Genomic DNA, 27105 nt, shown 5'->3' with positions numbered 1-27105 from the left:
AAATCTAAAATTCCACAGAAGTATTGAAACAATTCGAGGTTAGTAAGCTGAGCAGCATCTCCATGCTGAGCAAAGTTGGGCTTGGTAGCTGTGAGATGAACTACAGTATCTTCCTTGAGTGGATACAAGGTGTCCCTGGACTGGATTAGAAACTGAGGCTACATGACCGAAAGCAGAGATGCCCTAAGACTGCCCAAGGCTTGTTTTTGAAAAAGAAACGTCAAATGGAGATGCATCTTTATTAACTCTCAGTGATAGTAACAAAAGTTACCTCTGCAGTTTAAGTGATGAATAAAAACATGCTGAGCGTTTGTCCCCCTTGACCTTCAAGGTCCTGGGGTTTTCTGTGCCTGATGAAGCAGGCTTGTCAGATCGGCCAGGCTTCCAAAAAGCAAGGGTGGAATGTTCAGTTAGTTTGTGGTGCTTACTCTGCCCGTTTGTGGTTCTGTTTCTAAGAGTTAAAATGAAAACAACGAGGTCTCCTATTTTGAAGTAACCCCCAACCTCGTTCTTTGTTTTATCTTACCACCAATGTCCTTTCCTGCAGTCCTGTCAAACTATGCCTGCTTCGATATGCGCCTTCGATGACGCTTTCTGGGGATATTATTTATGTCTTTCATTATGTAGACTACATATACAGTAAATATATACAGCAAGCGGTCTAAAGTAACATTTCAAAAAGAGATGTTTATTTGGTGTGTGGAGGTAGTAAACATTGTTTCTGGTGACAGCGCATGGCTGGAGACTCCACTGCCCTTGTTTGAAGTATCGCCGTCTCCTCCTCTGTCTCCTGAGTGTTTGCTCTTTCCCCGCCATTGGAGCATGTAGCCATCTTCACTTTAGAGAAAGTGGTTTTCAGTCATTGTGAGCTACAAGTATTCCCTCTTGAAGGACAATCTTATTAGGAGAGGCTTTCCTAATCCTCCTGAAAGTCATTACTAAGCTCTCAGAATTCTGTGTGTGCATCCCAGCAGCACCCCTGCGGATACTTAGGAAGGCTTTCAAAAGAGTTTTGGACAAAGGAAGATGTTGGCATCCTCTGGGGACTTGATTTCCAAAGAAAAGTGTCCGATGCCGTTGTGTTTTTTCAACTCAGAATGTGGCGTATGTGTGTGTATGGCTTGTGTCTAGGATATTTTGGAGTACAAGAAGAAACAGAGGCCTCAGAAAATCCGGATGTTGGATGGCTCTGTGAAGACAGTGATGGTGGACGACTCGAAGACAGTTGGAGAGCTCCTGGTCACCATCTGCAGCAGGATAGGTGAGCAGCTCAGCTCTCCCTGCGGCTGTTGCTTTGACCACACCCACCCCTGCCCACACCCAGGAAGGTACTGTCCAGTCTTTCCATTCGCCTGGCCTCCAGCTGGTATAAAACTTCTCGCTGAGCTCTGGTTGGGAGCTTTCATTTCCCTTTGTAGAAAACAAAAAGGAGTTTCTTGGTGAAAAGGATTTTTGATTGTGTGATTCACCCTTCCCCACTGATGGCCATTATCTCTCGAATTCTCATGATAACAGCCAATGTGACTCTCACAGATTTACTTCGTGTGGCTTCAGAGAGCCACTTCAATGGAGCCCTTTAAATGCTGGGTGAAAGGAGGTCTTCTCTGTCCTGGGCTTCCCTACGTGGAAGGGCCCAGTTCATCTGTATCCTTCTTGTTTGACAGGGTCATGCCTTCTTCTGTCCTGCTGTTGTTTCTCAAATATTAATGGAGGCCGGGCATGGTGGTATGCCCCTTTAATCCCTGCAAGGAGGATGCAGGGCAGACAGGTCTTGGTGATTCCATGGCCACCATGGTCTACATAGTGAGTTGCAGGCCAGATAGGACTGCATTGTAAGACTGTGTCTCCAAATAAGGAACTACAGAAATAAATAAAAATTACTGGAGTAGTTGAGATGTATGTAGCTCAGTGATAGATGCTTTTCTTTCATGTTTTAGGCTTGATCTCAGAGAGAGAGAGAGAGAGAGAGAGAGAGAGAGAGAGAGAGAGAGAGAGAGACAAAGACACAGAGAGGGGGCAGAGACAGAGAGAAAGAGAGGAGAGAGTGTATGTAAGTGCGTTTGTGGAGAAAATTGTACTCACCACCTTGAATGCGGCTTCCCAGCCTGCAGAGCCTTTGTTTGTGCTAGAGCTGCTGCTGTGTGGCCACCCTGGCCCTCAGGTCAAGAAGACCCCTTCCTTTGCTTTGACAACGTGGACCTTTTGCAGCACCCCAGGCCCTAAGTAGACGTTGGTAGCAATTTAATCGTGTGTAATCATGACGCCATTTCTGTTATTAGGAATAACAAATTATGAAGAGTATTCTTTAATCCAAGAAACGATTGAAGAAAAGAAAGAGGAAGGGACGGGCACACTCAAAAAAGACAGGACGTTGTTACGAGACGAGAGGAAGATGGAGAAGCTGAAGGCCAAGCTCCACACGGATGACGACTGTAAGTTTCTTTGGGGGAGACTGGTGGCCCAGGTACACAGTCCCCCAGAGCCTGGATCCCCTGCCAGCATCCACGTGACTGAGAGCTACTTTGGGTTTTTTTTTTCTTCTAAATCTGTAAATGTTTCGGTTTGTCTCACTAAAACTTAATACTTACAAACAACTTTTAAAGTGGCTAGAATAATCTTTGACATCTGAAAAAGACTCCATTCATATCAAATATATAAATTGTGTTCATGGTTTCCCACTATCTTGCAAAAAAAAATGTAATTAATGTATTGGGATCTAAATGTAGCAGAATAACATATGGACTTAACTAAGCAAGCTCCCTCTCCATCTCTCTTACTTTTTCCCTTGCAATTTGTGTGTGCATGTGTGTGTGTGCGCGCATGTGTGTGTGACAAGAGCCTTTCTTATGTTGTGAATGTTGCTAAGTATATACCTTTTGTGTCCCTCTGAACTCCTTAGATCTGCAGGCTTGCTTAGCAGTGTGGGGGTGGGGGTGGTAATAAGCACTCCTTCGGCAGTGGTTTCTGGCTATCTTTAAGAGAGATATTAATAGTCTCCAGTACCATGCCTAGATCCATTATTTCCTTAGATTGAGATCAGTGAGGTTGGTCTGTCACAGTCATGTGACTTCCGCAGCCACATGAATCATGTGTGCTAAAGCCGCAGGTGACCTGGGATGCTCCCAAAGCCCTGCTGTATGACCCTTGCTTCCCACCCTCCACTGGGAGGAGCTTAGTTCATCACCTGGCCGCCTCCCTTCCAGCCTCCTTGTTCCCGCTGCAGCTCTGAGGTGACATCATCACTTTCATAATGTTTATTGATCTTTGGTGGGCCTGCCATTTCCTCTGAGTCCTCCTCTGTTTCCTTCTCTTTCTACCTCATTAAATTTCCAGTTACAGACTTCTTTCCAGAAGCCTTTAGTAGACAAATCCAAGGATTTATTAATGTGTACACAGTACCCTCCCAGGTGACTGTGGGAGAGGAGATCTGTCAGACAGGTTTCTTATGCCAGAATTGCTTAGCATTTGGTGAGGCTGGTCATAAATACATAACCCAGTGAGTGCGGGGGGCGGGGACTGGGGGGATAGTAGAGGGAGAGGAAAAGAGGAGACAGAGGGCATCAGGAAGTGAGCAGGGGAGTGGCTGATTCCTATGCACCACAATGCGAGGACAGGATTTTGAGGGTGATGTCATATTCAAGTTGGCCCACAGGGGCAGATGTCATCTCTAGCTGTTAGCATGGAGTCTCTACACCACCTCATGACTTTCATTTTCTCCCTCTTTCCTGTCGGAGATCAGAGAAACTTGTTATACCGAGGGTCTCTTAAACCATCTCACTAGAGAAGACTAAAGTAACTTCTCTTGATTTCAAGGAAAACTCTAACTTAATGTGTTCATTATTTGTCTTGTTACTGTGACCAATTACCTGACAAGAAGATATTTAAGTGTAGGTGAGATGACCCAGTGGGTAGAGGCACTTGCTGACAAGGCTGGTGATCTGAGTTCGATGCCTGGGACCCATGGGTACGAAGAGACAACCCATTCCCATGTGTCCTCTGACTGACTATATGTACTCCACAACATAGCCACACATACACACACACACACACACACACACACACACACACACACACACACACAATCAGTAAATAAAGATGTAATCAACACAAGAAGAGCAGCTATTTAAGGAAGGGAGGGCTTGTTTGGGTGTACAGTTCAAGGGGATATGTTCCATCTTGGCAGGGAAGGCGTGGAGACAGGAAAGGAGGCCTGCTGCTCACATTGTATCGTCAGTCCAGGGAGGCAGGGCATCATCAGAAAGTGGGGCCAGGTTGTAGAACCCACTTCCTCCTATGAGGGCTCTACTTGCTGAAGGTCCCATAGCCTTCTCCCCAACCACAACTCCTGAGGACCCAGAGTTCACACTTTTCATACAATACCACTTGGTTTCTTAGTGCCAAACACTGACTTCCCTCCTCCCTCACCTCTACTCTGTATTCCCAGTGTGATGTAGTACAGTAGCTAACTTTGAGAATGGCTGGGGATTTGAGTATGGTAGGTGTCAATCGTCTCCCAGAGTTAAGAAGTGATCATAAACAACCATCAGCATTTATGGAAATCCACTTCCCCAGCAGGCTGCTGGAGTGAGTAGTAAACACTGTCCTTCCGTCTGTCTCATGTTGCAGTAAATTGGCTAGATCACAGCCGGACATTCAGAGAGCAAGGGGTGGATGAAAATGAAACTTTGCTTCTTCGACGGAAGTTCTTTTACTCTGATCAGAATGTGGACTCAAGAGACCCGGTGCAATTGAACTTGCTTTACGTCCAGGTACGGTATTTCCGGGTCAGACAACAGATGGGTGGGGTGGCCTAGTGTTAATTGTCAACCTGACAGCACCTGGAGTCACCTGGGAAGGGATTCTCAGTGAGATGTTGTTTAGCTTAGGTTGGCCTGTGGGCGTGTCTTGATTATGTTAATTGAGGTGGAAGGACCCACCAACTGTGGGTGGCATTATTCCCTAGGCAGCAGAGTCTTGGTTCAATAAGAGAGGAGAAAGCATACTCAGAACTAGCATGCATCTCTGCTCTTGATTATGGATATAAAGTGATAAACCTCTTCAAGTGACAGCTGCCCCTCTTCCCCACAATGGCAGACTGTAACCTAGAATTGTGAGCCAAATAAACTCTTTCTGCCTTAAGTTGCCTTTGTCAGAACATTTTATTACAGCAGCAGAAAAGAAACTAAAACATTAAGTAAACCTTAGGAGATTTCTGCATGGTCTTGTGGTAAACGGGTGTTCATTCTAGTTCCCACACAGTAGAAAGAATCTGAAGTCTAGAGGTGCTGTTCTTCACTCCCTGGTGGGAATTAGCATTGGGTATAATCTACTGGTTTTCCAGAGGAGGGCCTCACTGCTCCTCTCTGGGGCGTCTTGGGTTAGGATCTAGTGGCCATCACTGTCCCCTGCCTGGCCCTGGGAGACAGTTGGATTCCTTTAACTGATCTCATTTCACAAGCTAGCATCTTAGGCTACAGAGGAATATTGGCCAGAAAAATCAGTACTGCTCGTTAGCTCCGAGCTACCTTCTCAGTCATAAGTCTTTGCTGTTAACTAATTATTTAAGCTCAGAAAATCGTTTTAACACCTGAGTTATGATCTCTCAGCATATGTGATGTGGGCTTTGCGCTAGGTTGCCCGAGGGCTTCTTTTGACTCAAGGAAAATGCCACCCATGTTTCTTTAGAATTTCTTCCCACCTCAAATTCCTTCTGTCCTTCCTTTTTACCTACTTGTCTGCCCTTAGAAACGATGCAGGGTTTGCAAACTGTAGCCCTACCATCTGCCAGTATTGAAAGTAAATAATTCATTTATGTAAGCATTATATATTGGCAAATCCCTTTACCCATTGCGTATCTGTTTGTCTGTTTTCTGTGCCTACTCTTGGATTTAACTAGCAGAAGTGGGTACGTAGTTAGAACACAGGCCAAGTCCACTGAAGGTCTGAAATACTGTTTTCTGACTTCTGAAGAAGAAAGAATGATACTGGATGATGCTAGAGGGCAGAAAGGAAGGGAGCTAGCAGGGCAGTTACGAGAAACTTCCGCATTTAGAGCCTAGAGGAATAGCTGAGAATGCCCATATCAGAGTGTTCTGGGTCATGTAGCTAGAGACGAGGAAGATGGAAGGGTGGGAGATAAATAGCCACGTCACTGTGATTCAGGAGAACTGGGAACAGGACTTTCATGTAAAATCTTGCATTGCTGGACCCTGCATGTCCTCAGACTGCCCTCTTGTCTGGTTATGGGAGTACATATCTATCTGTCTGTCCCTCCTAGTAGATCACATTGGCCCTTGGCTGATTGAGATAGTTTTGCCTCTTTGTAGATGTTTTTCTTCCTAGCTTTATGACTTAGGCTCAGGTGAAGCAAATCATATTTCTAAGTCAGCCCATATGAATCCAGGCATTTCACAGGATTTCCAGTGTCTCTTCGTTTTTCTTAGTCTCGTCTGCCTTCCTAGCTTATCAGTAGGGATGATTGATTGATTAATTGATTGGTTGATAATCCAGGTGCCTGTAGTGCTGTTGCCCTCTTTGGGAGGGGCACACAAAACCTCCTTTCTTTTGTTTCTTCCTTCCCCAGTATTCACTGTGCCTGTGTGTCCACAGTACCTGTCCTGAGTCAGGGATATGTCACTAGGAGAAGTGTGACCCTTGCCAGGCCCCTGAATCTCGTCCTTCTTCATGTATTTCAGGCTCGGGATGACATCCTGAATGGCTCTCACCCTGTCTCCTTTGAGAAGGCATGTGAGTTTGGTGGATTTCAAGCCCAGATACAGTTTGGACCTCATGTGGAGCATAAACACAAGCCTGGATTCTTAGAGTAAGTGCCCCTCCATTATTTTTCTTCCCCCTCTTTTCTCCTGCTTATTTGTGAGGAGGAACCTAAGAGGCACCTCCTTGTTCCAACTAGTTGTGAAAATTGACTTTCACACGACTGAGTTTGGGACCCAAAATGCAGACTGTTGTTGGTAGAGTAAGATACGTAAAAATATAGAATAGAGACTGTCAACATTATCCAATTTAGACGACTCTTTCTTTGCTGGAGAGTCTATGATACCTGGCCAGTTGGTTCCCACAGCCAGCTTTTTATAATGTTGGGCCTGCAAGCAGGATAATGGCTAAGCTACCTCTCCAGCCTAGGTTTGAATTCGTTGTTAGAATCTTAAGAGTTCTTGGTCTCTTTGGGAGCACAGTGGACACATGGGATCCTGGCTGTGGCCTTGTCTCCCTCTTGGTCTTTGGTTGTCTTTTCTAGAAGGATGGTTTCTTTTCTCTGGCTCTGTACTCTGGTGCCTACATTAGAAAGCTGACCCTGTAGATTCACTGTGGCTGTGTGGAACATGGGCCTTTGGTTTCAATCTCTTGGGAACACCCTGCTGGGCAGGCTGCTGCTTTCCTGAGGTGCCTTTCCCTTGGTGTGGATCTAGACTTTTCTAGAGGCTTTTATGTATTGCTTCCTCTGATGCTGTTCTTTATCTGGTGTCCTCCCTCCCCTTCCCCTCCCTAATTCCATTAGTATGAAGTATTTGGAGAGGATAAAAATAATCTCCCAGCCTCATCAGTGTCCCACGGGCACCTAGAATTATAACGGTAGGGAGGTGAGGTGGGGAGCTTATGTGAATTCAGCCAGAGGAGGACTCAGCCATCTCAAGATGTCTTCAGTGGGTCATCTATAGTGCTGGGGGTGGCTTGAGAGGAGAGGGTAAGGCAAGCATTTTGGCCCTTCACATTCTCGTTGGTAGAAGGTTGGAAGCAGCCTATGCCCTTGACAAAAAAGAAAACGCAGCTTTTCTCTTGGGCTCAGGCAAAGTCAGATAGCACACCTTGCTATGTGGTCCAAACTGAATTGTTACAGAGAAGACACCATAACACTAGGTTGAGTTAATGAACCTCAGGAGCTTTTGCAATGTGAAGCTTTATGCTATAATATACATTCAGCGACCTTGAGTCTGAGGTGGCCTTGAACAGTTCCTGTTACAACAGTCAGTGTTTCCCAGATGAGTTATATGGCCAAGTGCTCCTTTGGGTCCATTTCTCCACGGCCGAACTGGCTTCCTTCTGCGGGAACCCTGGGGAAATATGCCTTTCTGTTCTGTGACACTACATGCCTTGCTAAAGGCATCATGCTTATGTTCTTTTCATGGATGTCACATTCACAAATTCAAACCTCACACTCGGTCAGTCTCTCAACTTACCTCTGGTTCTACAGTGACTGAAAATGGAATAGGAGAAAGTGGAGGGCAGATTAATGAGACACTGTAGGTAAAATACTTCCCTTGTTTTACATTTTCATAGCTACAACCATGGTTCTGTGGGCCTGGTGGGCAAGAAATATAACCAGAAGCCTAAGAGAGCCCGATGCCCTCCATCCTGGTCACCTTACATGGGTCCTTTCTCTGTGCTGGGCAGCTAATTCTCAGGGTCCCGTTACAAATGGAAAAGTCCAGACTGTATTTGGAAAGAAGTTAGAGAGATACATGCAGTCACTTCAAGAATTTTCTTCAAACTGGCCTGGGGAGACAGCTCAGTGGTTAAAGTGCTTGCCACACAGTCATGAAGACCTGAGTTTGATCCCCAGCACCTACATTAGAATACAAGAAATAAACAAACCAATAAAAACCCCACTGTGCTTGCTGGCACGCCCCTCTAGGCCTAGAACAGGAAGGTGGAGACAGGTAGATGCCTGGAGCTCACAGGCCAGCCTGTCCATGTGAATCAGTGAGTGATTTTCCTTCGGACTTTCCTTAGATGAAGCTTGTGCCTCTCAATATTTTGTGTCCCCTTGCTCAGATTCTAAATTAAAACAAACTCGTTATGCCTGGTAGCAATTATTTCTCCTCTTGCATTTGATTTACTTTTTAATTAGACCAGATCTAGTCTAGGTAATGAAGCTTTTTCATTTATTGTAGATACTTAATTGTGCATGTTCTTGCTCCTACTGTATTGGTGAAGATTGCTGAGGAGGTGAGCCCCCTCTTAATTAAAACAGACCTGCTAGGCCTCACTTCTGATTTGTAGAGTGAATGCTGGATGCTGGTTTTGCTTAGGCTATCCCTGGTGACTGGCTGGACCTGCATTAGGAGACTTGATCATTTTTCTTTCTTTCTTTCTTTCTTTCTTTCTTTCTTTCTTTCTTTCTTTCTTTCTTTCTTTCTTTCTTCATGTAGTCTTCCTGCTTTTCACCTAAACAATTAAGAGTTTGCAGACTTAACAGTGGGAGGTTGGACTTGTACGAGGGCCAGGATGAACAGAGCCACTGGGAATTTCAGCCATGTCATTGGTGACGAGATGTGAAGGAGTGTATTTATTATAATTTTTAAAAGTTTTTGTCTAGCACTTGTGTTCAATATTAGCACACTCAGGACATTTTTATAAAAATGTCTTCTGACTCTTCTGCAAGCTTTTCAGTGATTTCCAGACTCAGTACCACATAAGTGAAGATATTCATTTAGAATAACAGAATCAGTACCAGGCATGGTGGTGCATGCCTGGAATCCCAATGCTCAGGATGCAAGTTGGAGGCCAGCCTGGACCACTTCCCAAGTTTTAGGCAGGCCTATATTAAGTAGCAAAACCCTGTCTCAAGAAGAGAGGGAGGAGGGAGGGAGAAGGAAGGAAGAAAATGGACTGACTAGATGACACTGAGTAAAGACACATTCCACAGAAGCCTGACAACCTGAATAAAATTGTCAGAATTACATAACACACAGGCGCACGCATAGACACACACACACACACCACACATACATACATTTTTAAATTAAAAAAAAAAAGTAAAAATCAGAGACAAAAAGATCTTCATGTTTTCAGGTCTATACAGATTCCTTAATGTGCCATCAACTCGGTAGATGGGAGGAGGGGCGTAAGTGCCAGAGAGAGACAGACAGAACCAGGCCCAGAACCGCCAAGAGCTGCAAGCCAGAGGAAACCTGGGTCTCTCCATTTGCTTTCATAAGTTTTACCTACACGGTAGATTTCCTATGTCACCTGCAGAGAACCCCAGGAAGGGACATTACATCAGAGCCTGAGGAAAGTAGCACACAGCATCTAAGGATCGTGGGCTTGCTTCTGCTTCCCTGTGTTTAGACAGTGGTCATAGGCAGCATGCCACGGGGCTGGAGAAAGCAGCCAGCAGTCAAGAGCACCGTGGCTGCCCTGGCAGAGGGACCTGAGTTCAGTTCCCAGCAACCTCATGGCAGCTAACAACCACCTGTAACTCCAGTTCCAACCGGCACTACATACATGTGGTACACACACACACACACACACACACACACACACACACACACACATACACACACACACACACAGGCAAACATTCATACATACAAAGTACAAATAAATCAATCCTTTTAAAAAAGTTTTTAATTTTTTTTGAGATTATAATATAGTTACATTTCCACCTCCCCTTTCCTCCCTCCAAACCTTCCCATATACTCCTCCTTGTTCACTTTTACATTCATAGCCTCTTTATCTCACTAATTGTTACTGCACATGTGTGTGTGTTTCTAAACATAACCTGCTAAATCCATATAATGTTATTATGTATGTATGTTTTTCGTGGCTGACTGTAGCATGAATCTTAACAGTTCTTATTAATAAGATCAAAGCTGAGGCCAGTTATTGGGGTAAATGCTGGAAGGTCAGAGTACCAGAACAAGCCACAGCTAGCTAACTCACCTGGCCAACTTCTCAGCTGGTCCTGTTTCCTCAGACTGGAAGCTTCTGTGTCCTCATCCCAATGGCTCTCAGCTGAACTGCTGCTAGAAGCCTGAAGGCTTAACCAGCCAAATGCTTAACCAGGCAAATGCTTAACCAGGCAAATGCCTAACCAGCTAAATGCCCCCAGTTTCTGGTCCTGACGCCTTATAAACTTTTCTGCTTTCTACCACCACTCCCTGGGATTAAAGGCTCACTTTCTGGGATTAAAGGCATGATGAGTCACCATGCCTGTCTGTATCCTTGAACTTATGGATTTCTGCCTCTGGAATGCTAGGATTAAAGGCGTGTGCTAACATTTTCTAGCCTAAGTATTTTGTGGCTTTTCTGTTCTCTGACCCCAGATAAGTTTATTAAGGTACACAATATTTTGGGGAACACAATACCACCACAGCTGACCATCTGGTAAACAAAGCTTTAGAAACAAAACACCAGCATTATTCTGTAATTCACAGAAGACTGGCATCTATATGTGGCCGCACCAGTGTAGGGAAGACAAAAAGACACCACATACTAATTCTTCGATGACTTCTTAAATCCACTTTGCTCTTTAAATCTTATTTTTACTATTTATATGTCTGTGCATGCTTTTGTGCTCATGTGTGGGTGGGAGCAGAGGCCAGAAGATGTCGTTCTTCTGGAGTTGGGGGTCCCAGGATCTCGTGAGCCTCCTGATGTAAGTGTTGGGATCTGAACTCCAGACCTCAGGATAGAGCAGTAAGTGCTCTTAACCACAGAGCTGTCTCTGTTGTATTAGTTGTGGGGTATTCTGTGTAAATACTGAGTATAACGTGTCTCTAGAAAGGTGGGGAGAATCTGGTGCAGGAGCTGATGCTGCTGAGGGGGATTGACACAACACATGGCAGGTTAAAGAAGAAATAACTCCTAAATCAGCAGCAATGCAAAAACATCGTCATCACAACTCCCTCCGTGACCCTTAAAAGCCCGTGGAAAATGTTACGGAGTGTTGAGTAAAGGCCTCCTGTTGGCCTTTGTGTTGGTGAAGATGGGAGTTACTGATAAACTTGAGACATTAGGCCATCTGTTATAGGTGTGACTTGAATAACAGTCACACTAGGAGATGAGTGTAAAGTGTTCACTACATGAATCTTTCAGCATCTTAATGTGTTTGAAGTTGTTCATAATCAAATTATTGAGGGGGTGCTTATGTGTAAGAGCCTGGTGGGTTCAGTCTCCAGGATGGCAGAATTATAAAAATAGACCTGGGGATTTAGCTCAGTTGGTAGTGCTTGTCTAGCATACACAGACTCCTCATGGACACCTCAAATCCCAGACTCTTAGAGGCGGAGGCAGGGGGATCAGGGCTTAAGGACATTCTCTGTTACATAATAAGTTTGAGACCACAAGCAAATTTTTTTTCACAGTATATTTGTTCTTGTTTTATGTGTGTGGATGTTTTGCTTGTTTGTATATACATATATCCCAAACATGCATATTAACTGAGGAGGTCAGAACAGGCCATTAATCCCCTGGAACTAGAGTTACATTATGATTGTGAGCTGCCATTCAGGGGCTGGGAGATGAACCCCAGTCCTCTGCAAAAACAGAAAGTGCCTTAGCTGCTGAGCCATCTCTCCAGCCCAAAGTAATCTCGAAAATAGAAAAGGCACTAGGTATCACATTTCAGAATGTATGAAAACATCAGTGACTTCTCGGAGGAAACAAGACATCCCAGAATATGCTTCTTCATATTTAAAAATACACCCACAAAGAAAAGCCAGATATATTATTATTCATAGATACAGGGAGGCATAAGAGTATGTTAAAATATTTGTGAGAACTGACTCCAAGAAAGTAGCTACTATCAGAGATATGAAGAAGGAATCAGGTTTGATGGCACAGGCCTGTAAACTCAGGACTCAGAAAGCTGAGGCAGGAAGATTGGAAGGCTAGGTTGGGCTACATGAGACCCTGTCTTAAAAAGAAGAGATTGCTCAGTGGGTAAGGATGCTTGCTGTACAAGGACCTGAGTTCAAATCCCCAGCAACCATGTGGCCACCTGAGACAGGAGGATACTCGGGGCCTGCAGGCTGCCTAGCTCCAGGTTTCTTTAGAGACACTTGTTATCAAGGGACTAGGACAGAGAGTGATAGAATCAGACACACCTGCGCATGTGCTACTCATCACATACACAAACACACAATAAATCAAATGTGGTACTGTTAACATGGACTTCTTCATGGCAGTCTGTCTTAGTTACAGTTTCTATTGCTGTGAAGAGACACCATGACTATGGCAACTCTTATAAAGGAAAACATTTAATTGGAGCTGGCTTACAGTTTCAGAAGTTTAGTCCATTATCATTATGGTGGGAGATGGCAGCGTGCAGCCAGACATGGTGCTGGAGAAGGAACTGAGAGTCCTACATCTTGATCCTCAGGCAGCAGAAAGAGTCTGTGTTCCAGTGGCCATACTTGAGCTTATAAGACCTCAAAGCCTGCCTCCAAAGTGATACAATTCCTCCAACAAGGCCACACCTACTCCATAAGGCCACACCTCCTAAAGTGCCACTCCCCTATGAGCAAAGCATTCAGATCTATAAGTCTATGGGGGCTGTACCTATTCACACCACCACACAGACATATACATTATGGAGAATGAACTTGTGTATGATATGAAGTATTTCCCAATTAGCATCATGTTTGGAGTTGCAGTTTGAGACGGGAGCCTGGCCTACACACAAAGGGTAGAGATAGAGCAGGTGGTGAAATTACCAGGTGTTCATACCAGGCAAAAAGGTTCTGTGCATCTGTGTGAAGACAGTGTCCATTGGTGGAGGGTGGGAGGCAGGGGACAGGTAAGAAGGCTCTGACTCATGGTTCCTGGCGCCTCTGTCCCTGTGTGGCTGTTCCAGCCAAGTATTTACTAAGAGAACAAAGCAGTCCCAGACATGAATCTGGGTTCTGAAAGAATTCAGAGTGGACTTGGAAAATTTCCCCCACAAACTCTAGATAATTCTACTGTCAACAATCAAAGCTCTGGGCACAGTAGGAGGCCCCAAATCAGTTTTTCAGCTGGCGCCAGTTCAAACATTATTTCCCCCCTCCAAGCTGGTATGCTTTTGTGGAATCTTTGGCTAGAGCCTGTGTTTTCAAACTAATCATTAAAGAGGCCTTTCAACCTGGGCTTTTCTTCAGCTGTGTCTTGCCCTCTGCACCTCACTGTCTCTGTCCCACTGCATTAAAAGCAAAAGGTAATAAGAGACAATTGTATGCATGAGTGTTTCCTTGTTGCTTATACCTATTTGTGGATCTCATGGCCCAGGGCTCTCCTGCCAGGGTGGGTAAATGAGGACCTGTGACACCTTCCGTGTCTTTTCCTTGTCCAGCCTCCTAAGGGCCCTGCTTACCTGACTCATGACTTTCAAACTCAAGAGCACAGCAAACCAGCAAGATCTGGATTAATCCATCTCCAAGCTGACTCTGAGTTCCAGGGCAGTGGCCTTGGCTGGCATTAAAGGGTGTTTGGACTAGTTTGGGATCACAGAACCACTGTGAGGGTTACATAAATCTCCAGACCCAGCACCTGCGCTTCTTCCGGACTGCTATGATTAACGGGTCCCTTCCACACTTCAGGGATTGCCCATGTGCTAGACTTCACAAGAGGGGTCTTTAGGATGCCATGAGGCCATTAAGACCTGATGGGACCTCAGGATACAGTCAGGGTCCTTATAAAGATGAAGTATTCAGCTAGTATAGTCATCACCTGGGTGAGGACTTGGTGTCCCTCCACTCCGGAGGGTGCAGCCCTCTCCAGATGACTGAACATAGAATTATCTTGATGTCACATGCCCTAGGCTGCAGAACTAGAGGCACAATCTTCTGCTCTTTAGAAATGTCTCGGGCTGTGGTGTTACAGATGGGCCCACCCTCATCTTAAGGTGGCCACTTTTTGTGACCACTCCAGGCATTCCCACCTTACCTAGGACCGTGGTCTTGCCGCAGAGCCACCAGAGCTTACCCAGGACGCTCAGTCACACAGACATTTTGATCTTGGAATCTAGGGTCAAGTCCAGGTGCTTCTGGTTTGTAACTTGAGCTGCCCGACCACTGCTTGGGGTTTCTCTGCCTCCCTCAGAACCAGGGCTTGCTGACATATGCCACTGAGCTCTCCATTGAGCCTCTTGGCAGGTCCCAGGGAGGCTGAAAGTTGACGTTTGTCGCAGGTTCCTAGCTGGTGCTGATGGTGCAGACCACACTCAGAGGAGCATCTAGGATACCAACTAGAGATGCTGTTGTTATTATTTGGTGACTCACTGTCACCAAATTTCACTGAAGTGAAGCTTTCTGGTGTCCTTTTGGTGGCGCTGCTACGTTCCTGCTTGGTGGACACTTCAGATCGCCGTGTGTTCCCTTTTAGCCCTCACTCCTCATGAGCTGGGCACATTCTTGTCAGTTAATGTAAGGTATAACACTCCTCTTTGGTCTTCAGGTGATAAGATCAGTCTGGAGGTGGCTGTGGCCCCTCTGGTGGCAATTCTAGGATGTATGGGGACAGTTGACATTTTCCCCAGCAGTAGCAGCTTCTCTGAGGCTTCTCTGTGTGTTGTCACACTGGGAGACAATTTTGGGACTCTGCTGTTGGAAAACTAGTTCAGGCAGCTTCAATTTTACATAAGGAAATGGGGTTTTAGTAGATGTACAACAGAATAGTAATCAGCCTTTAAGGAGACCCTGCCTGTTTGATAACACGGATGAATCTAAAGACAAGTAAATGAAATAAGCAAGACAGAGAAATTGAAGTGCTGTGTTTGGAGGAGGGAAATATAACTCGTTGGCAGAACACCTGCTTATCACGTGCAAAGCCTGGGTTTGTTCCTCAGATGGGGAAGGGGGGGGGGAGGAGCAGGGGGAGAGCGAGAAAGCAGATAGGGACAGCAGGAAGATGGATTCCAGGGTGGGTGTGGGGAAGATGGAGGGATGGTGGAAGTCAAGTAGCAGTTTCAGGTCAGTGGACAAATGATTTGCTAAAGAACAAATGGCCCTCACGAGGACCCTAGTTAATATGGTCCACTGGAAGTTTGCTAAGAAAGATTGTAGGTACTTTATCTCTGACATACACTAACATTGGAAGGTGACTGATACACTAATTTGCTTGACTATGGTAATCCTCTCAGTATGTCTGTGTCTATCAAAATATTATATACCTTCAAATATAAACAATAAAAAGAATATTGCAAGTTATCCATAAAAGGATTTGAGTGGATTGAAGTTTTAGTGAACATATGGGTTTGAGACCAGCCCTCGTTTTCTTCCAAATCACTCTTCTCTGATTCTAGCAGTGCCTGGGCATTTCAAAAAAGAAATCACCGGACACTGTGGCACCCTCACTGTGTGGTTGGGTAGTTCCCTTCCCTTCCCCCCTCTCTGCAGGCTTTGGAGTTCTGATCTCATAGGGTGCCATGAGATTGAAAGTGCCCCGGCTAAAGTCAGTGTCTCTGGACCCCACGGATGAGTGAGTGAGAGCTGGCGCTGTGACCTTGAGTGACTCAGTCACAGTGGGATCCTTTGCTCCTAGGGCTTTGGTCAGAGAGTCTCCTCCTAACCCATGTAAAAGTGGAAGAGAACACACACCTCCACACATGTGCTGGGACACGTGTGCCCATACACACATAATGAACATGCACACGCAATCATCGTGACATAGTAAATGCTAATAAATAATAAAATTAAATATTACAGTCAATATTTCGGTTCATTTTGTTGTTCTTGTTCATTTTGTCTTAAGGTTTATCTCACTAGGGATATACGGTCAAAGGACTGTTTTCCAAAATTACTTAGAGTCATTATTTTTCTTGTAGCAATAGTGTCAACATCCTTTTTTTAAATTTGTGCCAGTGTGCTTTCGATTTTTAGCTATTTCTTGGCAATGTTGTATGTTCCACAATGAAAAACCCTAACATAAGATATGTTGAGTAATCTGGTTTCGTCTGGTCCATACTTGTTTTCCTTCTTCTTCCCAGGGAAAACAGTTTTCATGAGTACTAGACTTAGTCTCCCATGATTTCTTAAAACATAGATTTGACGGTAAAAAGGCTCTCCTCCCTGTCTTGAGAAGGGACACCCGCGGTCGCTGTGTGTTGGCGACATTTGTCATTTCACTTGACGGCGCATGCCGGACCTGCCTCCTTTGAATACATCAGTTTTTTGGTCTTTTTTAAGTGCATCCTGGGATGCTGCCCCCCTCATATTGTGCCCTGAAATGCTAGGAGTCTTGGTGACGTAACTGAAGAGTTTCACCAACAGTCTCTGCTTCTCCCCACAGAGTGTGATTAATGCTGTCTCTCCCCTCCCCCTCTCTTTCCCAGTCTAAAGGAATTCCTACCGAAAGAGTACATCAAGCAGAGAGGAGCTGAGAAGCGGATATTTCAGGTATTGGAACTGTACAGAAATGCGCTCTTCCCCTCACTCTTTGTCCTCCCTCATTCATCTCATCCCACACGTGGTCGTTTAGTGTCCCCGGCATGTATTCTTACATAATGAATGATCAGCGAGTCAAGAGGAGAGATGCTGACAGCTCTTCTTTGGACAGATTTATTATCTTAATTCATACTTTCTTGCTAAAGGTTACTTAGCTCTTCTGAGAAAAACGTGCATACATTTAATTTCAAAGACATTATTCTGGTAACATTGAAACAAGGTGATGGGCCATTAAGCTGTGCAGGGAAAGACACAAAGAGCCCCTTTGTCCTGAGATTTGGTTTTTGAAGCCAGAATTGGGGAGCTCTGGCCTTTCGAAAATCTTGGATTATTTTTAAAGTCAGTGACTTGTCCATCCTAGACAGACAACAAGAAAAGCCCAACTGTCCACGTGACCTTGAAACACTCTAGTGAATCCAAGTTCTCAATCTTCTTTGATTTTTGAAATGGAAATAGAAACTAAAATACAAATTGTGTGTATATAGAACATTTTGATTCAATGTCGTTTCCAAATACAAATAATGTTCAGACATGTATATGCCTTGCTCCATGGAAAAGATATATCCTGAGTCAATGTTAGGAGGACACCTACCTGTCCCGAGAGGGACATCTTTCTTGCTGCTACTTAAAATATGAACTCTGGGCCCATTGGGATATTGGGTCCTTTGAGAATCCAATTGTACTTGTGGCAGCTACACATGTCATGCTGGATGTGGACATGGATCCTTGCACTCTGCTGTAACCTGCTTGGGAAGCCCTGCACTTAAACTTCCCACAGGCTCTATTTCCTTAGCTGACACCTGTGTCATGAAGGAGCAGGAGAGATCCGATGCAGAAATGCCACTCGCTCCTGGCCCCTGTGCACCTCACCGGTGGGGACCTCCTCTCACTGAGTCCAGCTGATGGCAGGCTACAGTAACAGATCCCCACCCCCACCATTGCTTTTGCAGGAACATAAAAACTGTGGAGAGATGAGTGAAATGGAAGCCAAGGTCAAGTATGTCAAACTCGCCCGGTCCCTCCGGACATATGGAGTGTCCTTTTTCCTGGTGAAGGTGAGTGGCTGTGGGGGTTTGGGGTGGCCTGTTTACTTGGGGCTTTCTAGTCCCTTTCAGTAAAGCAGTTAAACTTGGTTAGTACCCTAGCACAGACACATGCAGCATCTGGCCAATCATAACCCAAATCTACCCGTACATGAGCACCGGCTAGTGAGTGAGCCCAGCTGCTACGGTGAGCCTCCAGGCAGCCGAGCCTTGCTCGTGTCCCAGAGGAGCAGTCTTGCTGCTGCTGTTCTGAAGTTCCTGGAGGTCAACTGACCCAAAGCCCTAGAGTCCTCTACAATAAGTGATCATGGTTGACCACTGACAACCAAATTAAATCCATGTCATACATGTCATCCTTAATTTGTCCCCGTCCTGAAACTGACCCTTTGTTAAAAAGAACTGAATGTTCCTTAGTATCTTTGGAGGGCTCACAATACGTCACCACAGGCTGGAGGGTCATAGAGTGCTTTGTTCTCTCCCATTTGCTACACATGTTCTGACCACAATGTGGCCTCCTCTTGTGAGGAAACTGGGTCTGTCTGTCTATCTGTCTGTCTGTCTGTGTCTGCCTGCTTGCCTGCCTATCTACCTACCAATCTACCTATCTTGAGACAAAGTCTCATTATGCAGCCCTGGCTGAACTGGAATTTGAAGAGGACGGTCTGTCTCCTGACTGCTAAGCCACCACTCCTGGTGGTAAAGATGGTTTTTGTTGTTGTTTGTTGTCTGGTTTGGTTTGGGTTTTTTTCAAGACAGGGTTTCTCTGTGTAGCCCTGGCTGTCCTGGAACTCACTCTGTAGACCAGGGTGGCCTCAAACCTGGAGATTTGCCTGCCTCTGCCTCCCAAGTGCTGGATTTAAAGGCGTGAACCACCACACACAGCCCAAAGATGTTTTTGAGCTTAGACATTTGTTCCCATTGTGGCTTTACCATTTTCCCCCATCTTCCTTAAGCAAAGTGTCTTAGTTAGGGCTTTTATTGCTGTGAAGACACCATGACCACGGCAACTCTTACAAAGAAAACATTTCATTGAGGGGGTGGCTTACAGTTTCAGAGGTTCAGTCCATTATCATCACAACTGGGAGCAGGGTGGCATGCAGGCAGACATGGAGCTGGCTACATCTTTGACCAGAAGGCAGCAGGAAGTGGACTGACTGTTGCACTGAGTGAAGCCTGAAAAAGAGACCTCAAAGCCCGCCCCCACAGTGACACACTTCCTCCAACAAGACCACGCGTACTCCAACAAGGCCACACCTCCTAATAGTGCCATTCCCTTTGGGGACCATTTTCTTTCAAACCATCACACAAATAGTCTCTTCATTTACAAAGGGAAAATATGATGGCAGTAATCTTGTGGAGTCTGAGGTCTGTGGATGGCACATGTTTTAGTGAGTATCAGGTCTGTTTTAAGTGCAATCACAGGTTTGTCAGGTGTGGGTACACATGCCCCAAACATGCATTCTACATGAATGTGAATATACACACCTACTTTACTGATGACAACTATATTTAGAGATGTATGTATTTTAGCCCATACTACTGAGAAGGTTTTGTTCCTGAGAATACTAAAAGTTTAGCTATAGTAAATGAAATTTTAGCAATAAGGAAAATAGTACAGATCACAGGAGACACTCATTACCAGCATCTTTTCATGTAGCATACAGAGACCTCTTAAATTTTTGTTTTATGAGCCAGGTATGGTAGCTGTAATCCCAACACCTGGGAAAGGAAGGAAGATCTGGAGTTTCAGGTCATCCCTGTCTATATCAAGTGTGTGTGATCAAGGCTACTCTGATGCTCTCTACTATACATAAATTTTATATTGTTGTTATAGGATCATGTATCCTGTAGTTTTTATTTTACATAAAAACATATTTTACTTCCATAAAAATCTGTTGTTTTCCTACAGTTTTTTTTATTTGTGTGTGTGTGTGTGTGTGTGTGTTTGTTTGTGTGTGTGTGTATGTGTATGTATCATGTGCATGCAGTGCCTTCTGAGGTCAGGTGAGGATGTCAGATTCCTTGGAACTGAAGCTATGGTTTAGCTGTCATGTGGGTGCTGAGAACCAAACTATCTTCCTTTGTAAGAGCAGCAAATGCTGTTAGCCATGGAGATATCTCTCTAGACCCACAAAATGGTTTTTAAGCATTGTAGTATGTTCCTTGGATTGCTATAATTTATTTATATGAAGTCTTCTGCTATTGGAAACTGGAGTTCTTTCTAGCCTTTCACTAGGACAAACTCCATTTGTGTTTCTTGTGACAAAATTATTATATACACTTAAAAATTTTAAAACAAAATGTTCCTAGAAGCAGGCTGTGTCAAAATGGAAACAATTTTAAGCCTCTAGATGGGTAGGTATAGACATATTCTCTTCTATAAAGGATTGCCAGTTTTTTAAGGTGTGTGTGTGTGTTCATGCATACAGGTGTAAATGTAGTGCCCGTGGAAACCAGAGCCATCAGATTCCCTGGAGCTGAAGTCACAGGTGGTGGTGAGCCACTTGAGCTGAGTTCCGAGAGGCAAACTTCTGCAAGAGTAGTGTGCGCTCTTTGCTGCTGAGCATCTCTGCAGCCTCAGCCTCCACTGTTTTTGACTTCTATTAACTATGATTCCTTTCGTACCTTCTTCAATTCTGAGAGTTAATTTTTAAAAAACTGTTTGACATAAATGAAGTTGTATTTGCTAAATTTTTATTATTGTAAATACTGTCTGCATCATCGTTTTTTGGAAGGTGGTATTTTAGAGGGGGAAGAGGCTGATTTATAAGAACGCTTCACAGCCAGTATGTAAAGTTTTTGATATGTGCTGCAAGTGTTTATTCTCCAGGCCTAAACCTCCTAATCTTTCTTACCATGAGACTTCCTTCTAGTGACTTTTTCTTCATCCCTCTATCTTTGTGCCTCCTCTATTCTGTGTGTTTGTGCTCTCTCTCTCTCACCCTCCCTCCCTCTTCCCCTTCCCCTCCCTCTCGCATCCACCCTCCCTCCACCGCATCTCTGTGTGTTGTGTTAAAGCTCTTTTTCTTTTCCTTTATCCTTATTTCAATGTTTTTGCTGGAACAACACTTCTTACCCAGAAGTCCCAAAAAATACCCACCTGTGTTCTTCCTAAATCATTAACAAATCAAACGGTATAGCATAAGTGTGAAGTAGGAATCAATCATTTTAATAGATATCATTATATTTTTAAAGTTATTAAATTAATCAGTAATGCCATTTTTAGAATCACCTGTAACCCCAGCACTTAGGAGGCTGAGACAGGGTGATTTCCATGAGCTCCAGCCCAGCATGGGCCCTCTATCAAAGGAACACAGTTGGGGATGGGGGTGGGAGAGAGATGCTCATTGTCCCTTATATACCTGTATGAGAATTACACAGCACCACGGCATGTACAATGAATATACACAGTGGCAAACCTTCACATGCTAAACGATGCCCTGCAAACACCACGACAAGGAATCAAGCCCAGTAGCTGGGCAAAGCAAGGGCTGGAAGTGGAAATGGATTGCAGAGATGTCTTTTAAAGGGGAAGGATCTGTACCTCTTTAGAATCAGAAGATCCTAATTGGCCTCTTCGGGTTCACTTTAAGGGTTTGAATTCTGCGTTACCGTTTTTTTCACCCACCCAGATGGCTTCCTGGAATAGTGATACTTGGATTTTACCTCCCAGTCCCTTTCTGGGAGTCTCTCCAGTTCAGTCCCTTCTTCCTGACCACAGTTTTAGAGCAACCCCTTGGGCTGAATAGTGCTGTTTTCCAGGAAGCAGCAGCACACTTTTATGAATCTACCCAGTGTCCTGGTGTCCGTCCTCCTGCCCCATCCCTTTGTCTCAGTTATTTACCTGGCTGTTCAAAAAGCCATACCCAGTTTGTAAACAGGCTGCAGGTAAAACACACTAAATACGGTGTGTTCTAGAAAGGCTAATGACCCTTGGCCTCCCTCATTCCAGGAGAAAATGAAAGGCAAGAATAAGCTGGTTCCCCGCCTCCTGGGTATCACCAAGGATTCTGTCATGCGCGTGGATGAGAAGACCAAGGAAGTGCTTCAGGAGTGGCCGCTCACCACAGTCAAACGCTGGGCAGCTTCACCCAAGAGCTTCACCCTGGTACGGACAGCAAGAGACACTGAGGGGACCGATAGGCTCCTGGGCAGTATTGGAGGGCAGCCTGTGGGTATGTTTGGTCTTCAAGGGCTAGCATAGAGGGAGAAGGTGGGGCAGTCTGTGGGCATAGAGGGCACTGGAGCAGAAGTAAGGGGCTGAGCAGCACTGGGATGCTCTGTGTACCACTTCTTCTCATGTTGTATCCAAGTCCTCTTGGAGTACGTTGGCTGCAAAGTGATGCTCACCAGGAGGACTCTCAGCCGTGTGCTCCTGATGATATCTCTCGTATATCCTGAAAGGAATCTTGTAACTCTAAGGCTCGCGTGTGAATCCTCCTCAGAATTGTGCTGTGGTGCTGCAGAGGCCAGGCTGCCTAGAAAGAATACAGACTGTGTGTAGATGCTGTACAGACAGTAGAAAGCTGGGGTGATGCTAAAACTCTATGTCACTTCCTAGCTCCGTGACCTTGTTCAAATGACCTCTTCTCTCTGAGCCCTGATTTCCCCAGCTTAAAATGGGATGGTAGTAACTGCTTCACAGTTCCTAGCATTGGGTGAGATGATAGAACAGTATAACATTCATAGAAAGTAAATGACTGTTGTAGGCTTTCTGACCTCGACTCGACCTCTCAACTTTAAAAATTGCTCTTAACAGAATGTAACTATGTAGCCATCCAGGGACACATTTACATGTGAATCTTGAAAATGCAAGTAGGTTGCCAAGCAAGTTGAGCAAGAAGAAAAGTAAAAAAGTACTGGAAGTTGTAAACTACAGACTGACGTCTTTAGGATCTGTATTTCCATGTAGACGTTGTTTTAAAGAGTCTAAAGGGGTTTAGAAGGAATGATTGGTTTCTGTTGCTGTGATACAATCAATAACCTTGACCAAAGGCAACTTCAGTCCATTGTTGCAAGCAAGTCAGGCAGGAACTTGAAGCAAGATATCCAGAGGCAAGAGCAGGGAGAGAACAGATACATAGAACCTTGCTTACTGGCTCTCCATAGCCTTTTCCTCTCTTGTACTGTTCGAGAACTACCCCCCTCATCCCCCACCTCCCACCCCCCCAGCCCTGTCTAGGGAATGGTGTTGCCCACCATGAGCTGGGTCTTCCTATGTCAATTAACAATCAAGACAGTTCCCCAGAGGCATGCTCACTGGCCAGTTCAATCTTGGTAATTTCCCAACTGAAGCTGTGTTCTCAGGTGTCAAGTTGTCAGTTAAAACATATCTGAGGACTTGCAGAGGACCCAGGTTCTGTTCCTACCACCCACATGGTAGTTCACACCATGTGTAACTCTACAGTACTGGAAGATCTGATGCCGTCTTCTGACCTCCATGGGCACAGAGCACTCACATGGTGCCCATACATACATGCAGGCAAAAAACTCACACATAAAAGAAAGGGAATAAATCCTGAAAAAGTGTTTAAGGCAAAATAAGCAAAATAAGTTAAAATAATAATAATAATAAGCATGGTCACATAATTTGATCATAGATCGATAGGTCCAGACAAGTTGAAAGGAACCCTTAGAAACTTCACCTTCACCGGGCGGTGGTGGCGCACGCCTTTAATCCCAGCACTCGGGAGGCAGAGGCAGGCGGATCTCTGTGAGTTCGAGGCCAGCCTGGTCTACAGAGTGAGATCCAGGAAAGGCGCAAAGCTACACAGAGAAACCCTGTCTCAAAAAACAAAAAAGGGAAGAAAAAAAAAAAAAAAAAAGAAAAAGAAACTGCACCTTCTGTAGTTAGCTGTAGCTGGATGGACCTACACAACCCCCAAAACATGGGTGTTGGTTCTCAGCTGCGTCCTCTTCTTTCGTTGTGAGAAGTCATGGAGGATTTCTAAATTTTAAAATTTGTATACATATAAGCATGATATTTAGGAATACTAGAAGAAATTGCTTTAAGACTTTGGAGTGGTACTTTTGGGAAAGGCATTTTAGATTGTAACATCTGTGATCGTTAGCTTGGTTAAGTGCAGTACCACTGTGGCTGTTAACTGCTAGAAAAATCTAAGTCACTGTGTGATTAGCAACTACTCCAGTGTAGAAAGCTTTCCTATTGTATCCATAATGATGATTTATATTTAAAAAAAAAAAGAAAGGCAAGAATAAGTAAGTTGGAGACAGTTATCTCTGTTATGTCTCTTTTAATACTGTTGGTCTCTCCAAAGTAGTTCTAAATACTTAAAGAGCAAAACTTTATTTAAAAAATAGGATATGCTTATAACAAGCTATTTTTTTTATTTAATTTTTTTTTATTTTTATTTTGCAATACAATTCAGTGCTACATATCAGCCACGGATTCCCTTGTTCTCCTCCCTCCCGCCCCCCACACCTTCCCCCCAACCCACCCCCCATTCCCACCTCCTCCAGGGCAAAGCCTTCCCCGAGGACTGAGATCAACCTGGTAGACTCAGTCCAGGTAGGTCCAGTCTCCTTCTCCCAGGCCGAGCCAAGCGACCCTGCATAGGCCCCAGGTTTCAAACAGCCGACTCATGCAATGAGCACAGGACCCAGTCCCACTGCCTGGATGCCTCCCAAACAGATCAAGCCAATCAACTGTCTCACCCATTCAGAGGGCCTGATCCAGTTGGTGACCCCTCAGCCCATTGGTTCATAGTTCATGTGTTTCCATTCGTTTGCCTATTTGTCCCTGTGCTTTATCCAACCTTGGTCTCAACAATTCTCACTCATATAAACCCTCCTCATTCTCGCTAATTGGACTCCCAGAGATCCACCCGGGGCCTAGCCATGGATCTCTGCATCCAGATCCCTCAGTAGTTGGATGAGGTTTCTAGCATGACAATTAGGGTGTTTGGCCATCCCATCACCAGAGTAGGTCAGTTCAGGCTGTATCTCGACCATTGCCAGCAGTCTGTTGTGGGGGTATCTTTGTGGATTTCTGTGGGCCTCTCTAGCACTTTGCTTCTTCCTATTCTCATGTGGGGGAGCGGGAGATCCCAGCTGGATCAACAACAGAGAGGGAGAACAAGGAATAGGAGACCATGGTATAACAAGCTATTTAATGGCCTCACCCAAAAGAGAGAGTGTACCCTGATGTTTTCACTGAGGTGTAAAGTTCGGTAAAGGCTTCTCATAAGGAATTCCTTCCTTCCTCCCCTAGGCTTTTATTAATGTCCCCGGTTTTTGGTGCTTTCCTGCTGGCTCTCTGTGATTGATTTCTGCTTTGGTTTTCTCGTGGTCAGTTGTTTGGAGACCTCCCTGTTGTCTTTCTAGTATTGATTTGCAGTTGGATTCCATTATGGTCGGAGAACATGCTGAAAAGGATTTCGGGGTTTTGTTTTGTTTCACCTTGTTTTTTCCCTTTTAAGATGTTATTTTAACTATGTGTATGAATGTTTGTCTCTAGTGAAATATTAACTATGTAAAGATGTGTTACATTTGTTTATGTTGCAGAATATTACTTTAACTGTGTGAAGGTGTGTTACATTTGTTTATGGTGCATTTGTTTAATTATGTAAAGATGTGTTGCTGTTTCACCTTGCCTGCCTATAGCACCTGATTGGTCTAATAAAAAACTGAATGCCCAATAGCTAGGCACTAGAGGGATAGACAGGGCTGGTGGGCAGAGGGAATAAGTAGGAGGAATCTAGGCTTGAAAAAGAATGAGGGAGAAAGAGAGGGAGACGCTGGGGGCCAGACAGACAGACACAGAGTAGGACATACAGAATGAAAGATAAAAAGCCCTGAGGCAAAACAGAGATGAAGAGAAACAGGTTAAATTAAGTTATAAGAGTTAGTGAGACAAGAATAAGATAAAGCCAAGCGTTCATAATTAATAGCTCTCCATGTCATGATTTGGGAGCTGGTTAGTGGCCCAAAAGAAAGCCTAATATATTTGCATGCATATGATTGTGCACCATTTATGGGCATGATGCTCACAGTGGCCAGAAGAGGGCGCTAGATCCTCTGGAATTACAGATGGTTGTGAACTCCCATGTGGACGCTGGGAATCCAACCCAGGTGCTCTTCAAGAGTAGCAAGTGCTCTTAATCATGGAGGCATCTCTCTAGCCCTTACCTTATCTTTGTTTGTTTGTTTTGAGACAAGTACTCACTGTGTGGCTTTGGGTAGGCAGGAACTCATTAGTAGACCAGACTCACAGCCTCTGCCTCTCAAGTCCTCGGAGTTGGTGTAGGCCACCCTGCCCAGCTCACCTTATCTTTCTGATACAGTCAAGGATATGATGGTTCTCTCTAAGAGCAGAAGGTACTTCTGCATTGCTCACTATTGCTTGGTGACCTTGATGGGAGGAAGCAGAAGCCACTAGGCCTGGGACACTAACTGGACCGTGGGGCCACACAGAAATTCACTGTGTTTTCTGTAGAAATAAAGTGGACCGTCTCACCCGCCGAGCATGTCTGGGGCCCACTGCTCTTCAGCTGCTAGTGAACTGGGCCTGCCATCCCCCACCCCCACCTTGGGCTGCATCTCCTATCTAGCTCTCTTGTGGGCTTCACTCTCCTGCTCCTCTGGAAAGAGTAGGCTTTTCAAGAATGGCTACCACAGGTTGAGGTATACAGGCCTCTCCAGTTCTCTGCTTGGGAATATGTGGGATGTAAGAGAAAGCCCCCAAGAGCTCACCACAGTAGATCTCCTTTAGTCCTGGGGCTCCCAACCTGCCTGTCCACCTTTACAGTTTCCAGAGCTCCCTCTCCTTTCTATTTTGACATTTCCTTAGGTGTGTAGGGCACGTGGAGTTAGGAAGACAACTTGCCCAAAGTCAATTCTTTCCTTCCACCTTGTGGGTGCTAGCGATTGAATTCAGGTCC

The 27105-nt window shown here is 44.9% G+C and overlaps 1 protein-coding gene across 1 annotated transcript in view; it reads left to right on the top strand.

Annotated features, from left to right (window-relative positions):
- The window catches only part of Tln2 (talin 2), a 432507-nt gene that overhangs the window by 256691 nt on the left and 148711 nt on the right, over window positions 1-27105 (top strand). The window contains 7 exon segments of the mRNA XM_059268180.1: window positions 1132-1261; window positions 2280-2432; window positions 4627-4769; window positions 6696-6823; window positions 17051-17114; window positions 18113-18217; window positions 22158-22313. Coding sequence (XP_059124163.1) covers window positions 1132-1261; window positions 2280-2432; window positions 4627-4769; window positions 6696-6823; window positions 17051-17114; window positions 18113-18217; window positions 22158-22313 — 879 coding nt within the window.

This window comes from Peromyscus eremicus, chromosome 7 (genome assembly GCF_949786415.1).
Source record: "Peromyscus eremicus chromosome 7, PerEre_H2_v1, whole genome shotgun sequence".
Classification (NCBI taxonomy): domain Eukaryota; kingdom Metazoa; phylum Chordata; class Mammalia; order Rodentia; family Cricetidae; genus Peromyscus; species Peromyscus eremicus.
Note: the sequence above shows the minus strand (reverse complement) of the source record. Positions and strands in the feature narration are given on the sequence as shown.